A 536-nucleotide genomic window follows, 5' to 3' on the forward strand; every position below is an offset into this window, starting at 1 on the left:
AAACTGGTCGATGGCGAGCTGCGCGTTCTCCTGCGTGGAGTGGTGCAGGAGGTTGGGCAGCCGCGTCAGGTTGTAGGGCATGTTGCGGCACATGGGTATCTTGATCTCCTCGCACTGGGGCCCGAACTGGGCTTGCGTCGCCCGCACGCCCATCCCTCGCAGCCCGAGGCACGCCCACAGCACCCCGAGCGCCGCTACCCAGCCCTGCGCCCGCGCCGCCCACGGCCTGACGGCGGGGGCGTCCGCCGGCGTTCGCATCGCGTCTCGCGCTCGCTCTCCGACGGCGGCGACGCCTCTCGTAGCAGGTGGCTCTCGGGCGGTCAGTCCAGCGCCTTGGGAGATCCTGCGGCAGGGCGGAGTGTCCTTCGTGGGGGCCACACACGCCCGGGGGTCATGTTTCCGCCACTGCTCCCTGGGGGACGAGATGCAGGACCGTGTTAGTGGCAGCCGTTGGTGATTTCGGGACAAAGGCAGGGGAAGCAGATACAGGGAGGCAGGTTTCTGTACGAACACAGACTGGGTGAGTCAACGAGGGC

The 536-nt window shown here is 68.1% G+C and overlaps 1 protein-coding gene across 1 annotated transcript in view; it reads right to left on the reverse strand.

Moving 5' to 3' along the window:
• LOC119586013 (secreted frizzled-related protein 3-like) overlaps positions 1 to 536 on the reverse strand; it is a 71,442-nt gene that overhangs the window by 5,595 nt on the left and 65,311 nt on the right. Inside the window, exon 2 of the mRNA XM_037934721.1 lies at positions 1 to 412. This exon is cut by the window's left edge and continues 1 nt beyond it. Coding sequence (XP_037790649.1) covers positions 1 to 258 — 258 coding nt within the window. The 5' untranslated portion in view covers positions 259 to 412. The remainder of the gene's footprint in view (positions 413 to 536) is intronic.

Source organism: Penaeus monodon, chromosome 20 (assembly GCF_015228065.2).
Source record: "Penaeus monodon isolate SGIC_2016 chromosome 20, NSTDA_Pmon_1, whole genome shotgun sequence".
Classification (NCBI taxonomy): domain Eukaryota; kingdom Metazoa; phylum Arthropoda; class Malacostraca; order Decapoda; family Penaeidae; genus Penaeus; species Penaeus monodon.